The 3327-nt window shown below is 51.2% G+C and overlaps 1 protein-coding gene across 1 annotated transcript; it reads left to right on the top strand.

Moving 5' to 3' along the window:
* Positions 1-1241: 1241 nt before the first annotated feature.
* Positions 1242-3008, top strand: GP9 (glycoprotein IX platelet). Its single transcript, XM_033087534.1, has 2 exons — positions 1242-1373; positions 2338-3008. Exon 2 carries the CDS (start codon positions 2350-2352, stop codon positions 2881-2883), a length of 534 nt encoding a protein of 177 aa, XP_032943425.1. The 5' UTR covers positions 1242-1373; positions 2338-2349; the 3' UTR covers positions 2884-3008.
* Positions 3009-3327: the final 319 nt, after the last annotated feature.

The raw sequence follows: 3327 nt of genomic DNA on the forward strand, positions 1-3327 counted from the left end.
AGTTAGAGAACATCCAGGTTCCCTCCATCCTGGCTGGAGTAGTACGTGGCCCTGCTCAAGCTCCAGTGGAGCCTCAACCAGCAGCAGCACAGCTGCTCTCTACCTCAGTTTCTTTCTCCAGCCCTAAACCATTTGGAGTGCCTCCAGACTTGGAGTCCAGGATCCTCTTTTTGGGTTTGGCATTCTTGGCTGACACTGGCCATAACCATGGAGGATAGCCCTGCGGATCCCCTTCCTCTCCTCAGCAACTCTTGATTGTGAGCTCCTCTCCTGGGCCCCTGTGGTTTGACTGAGGTTACTAAAACTCCTTCTACTTGTTCCCAAAGTATTGCTATACCCCAGGGGTTCCCACACTTCCATTGCTCCCCGCTCCCTTCTGCAGGCACAAATTTTGCCATCTCTGCAAACTCTTTGTTGACTTAATTGATATTTCATAAGTGATATTTTTATAACTTATTATAAAATGCATACATGAATGTTTTAATTTTGTGTATAATTGTAACATAATATTTTAGTTAGGCTTTTTTGATTAATATTTTAATATTAAAAATGTAGCTAAATTAAAAATGCATTTCTCTTTTAAAGAGAACTTTATATCACTAACATAAACAGAAAACTATTGTCATTCCCCTAAGTGGGATGTAGCTATAGAAATAAATATAATGTAAATCAAAAAATGGTCTTAAATTCTACCTAGAGACTAATGTCAGATAGAGGCTCTGAGCCCCAGGCCTGCAATTCTTTATTAAAAAGTGGGATCAGGAAGAGTTAGAAGGTACCAAAGATGCAATGGCACCAAATGAGACTTTTTCTTTGACCTACTCAGGACCAAAGAGAATTAAGAACAAAATCACCTTTCCCTGAGAAGATTCTTGGCCTGCCCATTCTTGCTGCGCAAAACACAACTCTGTGAGGCAAGCAGCACAGGAGTTATTGCTCCCATTTTCCAGATGAGGAAAACTGAGATTCGGAGGAACAACCAGCAGAGCTACTCATCTCCAGGGACTCCTCCTCCTGGAAGCCCTCTCCACCTCATGGGTCCAGGTGAAGGGCCTCCTTGGTCCTCCCACAGACCCTGCACTGAGGCTCATCGAGGCACTAGTGGTACAGTGGGATGCACTATGAGACCCATTCTGTAAACTGGGGCTTGACCTAGGATTCTGTGCCCAAGGTACCAGAACCCCAGGGCCCCCTGCCTCCGGAGATAGGCCTTCCGGGTCTGCATGAAAGGGATAAGCCAGGCTATTTTCATCACTTCCTTCCTCCCACTCAAGCAGTGGCCACCATCCACTGCCTTACATAGAACTGCCACCTAAGCCTCAACCAGGACGGTTTGAGCCACAGAAAGGGGTATCCGACTGCAGGCCTCAAAGGTAAGTGGCCCTCTTTATTACCCAGCCCTGCCTCCCACACTGTGGGCCCTTCCCAGGTAGCCGGAAGGCTGGCTTTTAAGTTCTGCCTTTATGCCTCCTTCTGCTCTCCTCTCTAGAGGACAGGTGGAAGCAGGCTCTGAGACACCTGCTCTTTGGCTAAGTCAAGCTTCATTGGTTTAGTCAATGAATAGTCATTGGAAGTCAACCATGGGCCAGGCCCTGGGGTGGGGGAAGAACTTGTCTTAAGTAGGGGAAACAGTTGTGGAGGAAAGACCGTGAATCAGGCAGAAAATAAGCTCATGAGACCTAAATTTGAGTGTGACACAGACCACTGGGTGACCCTGCACAAACCAATCTCTATTTCTGGGCCTCAATTTCCCCAATTCTTAGCATTAGCCTAGACGAGTAGGAGCCTATTCTGGTTTCCCTTACCTACTCCCACCTCAGCATCCTCTTCCTGATGTCGTCTACATCAACTATCACGTAAGAGTTCACCTGCCATGGCAAGCTGTTTGGAGTTGATTGGGTAAGGTGTGGTCTGTGAGGTCCACACTGTCGGCCTGACCCCAGGCTGGGCATGGAGGCTGTGGTCAGCCTTTCCCAGGCTCTGGAGGCCATGCGCCAGGACTGCAACTCATGTAGCAGGGATCTGTTCCCCCCACTGCTTGCGTTCCCTTCCCCTTCCCAAGAATGTACTTACCCCTGCTCCACTCCCCCACCTCAGCTACCCTCACCGTCCTGCCTTCTGAGTGTCCAGTGAGAATCAGCCAAGCCCAGGTTGGGGGCACTTCACTTCCTTCAGTCTTTGCCACCACAATTTCACAGATGAGAAAGCTGAGGCCTGAGAAAGGAACCGTCCTTTGTCCCAGATCAGATTTCACTGTGCCCACAGTACCTACTGGCTCTTGGGATGGGGTGCAGGCTGCCAGGCTTTCCCTCAGCTCACGGCCATTGTCCCCCACAGCCAGCTTGCACTATGCCTGCCTGGGGGGCGCTGTTCCTGCTCTGGGCCACTGCGGAGGCCACCAAGGACTGCCCTGTACCATGCACCTGCCAGGCCCTGGAAACCATGGGACTATGGGTGGACTGCAGGGGGCAGGGCCTCACATCCCTGCCTACCCTGCCAGCCCACACCCGCCACCTCCTGCTGGCAAACAACAGCCTTCGCTCCCTACCCCCCGGTGCCTTTGACCACCTACCCCAGCTGCAGACACTCGACGTGACACAGAACCCCTGGTACTGCGACTGCAGCCTCACCTACCTGCGTCTCTGGCTAGAGGACCATACACCTGAGGCCCTGCTTATTGTCCACTGTTCCAGCCCCGACCTCATCACCGTCCATCCACTGGGCCAGCTCACAGGTTATGAGCTGGGCAATTGCGGCTGGCAGCTACAGACATCCTGGGCCTACCCAGCAGTCTGGTGGGATGTGTCACTGGTTGTTGTGGCCACAATTGACCTGGCTCTCCTGGCTGGCCTGCTGTGCACTGCCACGGGATCCCTAGACTGAGCCCAGGTCCCCAGGGTCACCCTCAGGCCAGGCAGCCAAGCCTTGAGCCCCTCCTTAGACTCCACCAACCCCGATCAGCCAGAACCACCAGTAACTCAAAATAAATTTGCTGCTCAATCATTTTATCCAAGCTCAGAGATTTTTTTTCCTCTCAGCCCCTACTGGAAACCTGGGTTCATTTTGTTATTACCATATATCAATAGGGGCTTCTCTGTATCCCAAGTTCCTAGTAAAATGAGCTGTTCTCACCTCTCCCCAACCAGCCACATCCAATTCCACAATTTGGACATCCATAGCTTCCTCGGTGCTTGTCAGATCATAGAACTCCATTTCTCACGCCCTCCTCTGTCTGCCAGCACCTGCTCCCCACATGGGCCCTCCCAGACAGACCAGGACAACTGCACATCAATATTCAGCCCCTCTCTAAATTCCACCAAACAAACA

This window comes from Rhinolophus ferrumequinum, chromosome 19 (assembly GCF_004115265.2).
Source record: "Rhinolophus ferrumequinum isolate MPI-CBG mRhiFer1 chromosome 19, mRhiFer1_v1.p, whole genome shotgun sequence".
Lineage (NCBI taxonomy): Eukaryota > Metazoa > Chordata > Mammalia > Chiroptera > Rhinolophidae > Rhinolophus > Rhinolophus ferrumequinum.

Coding starts and splice junctions, on each gene's coding strand:
- GP9 (XM_033087534.1), top strand. CDS start 2,350: ATGCCTGCCTGGGGGGCGCTGTTCCTGCTCTGGGCCACTGCGGAGGCC.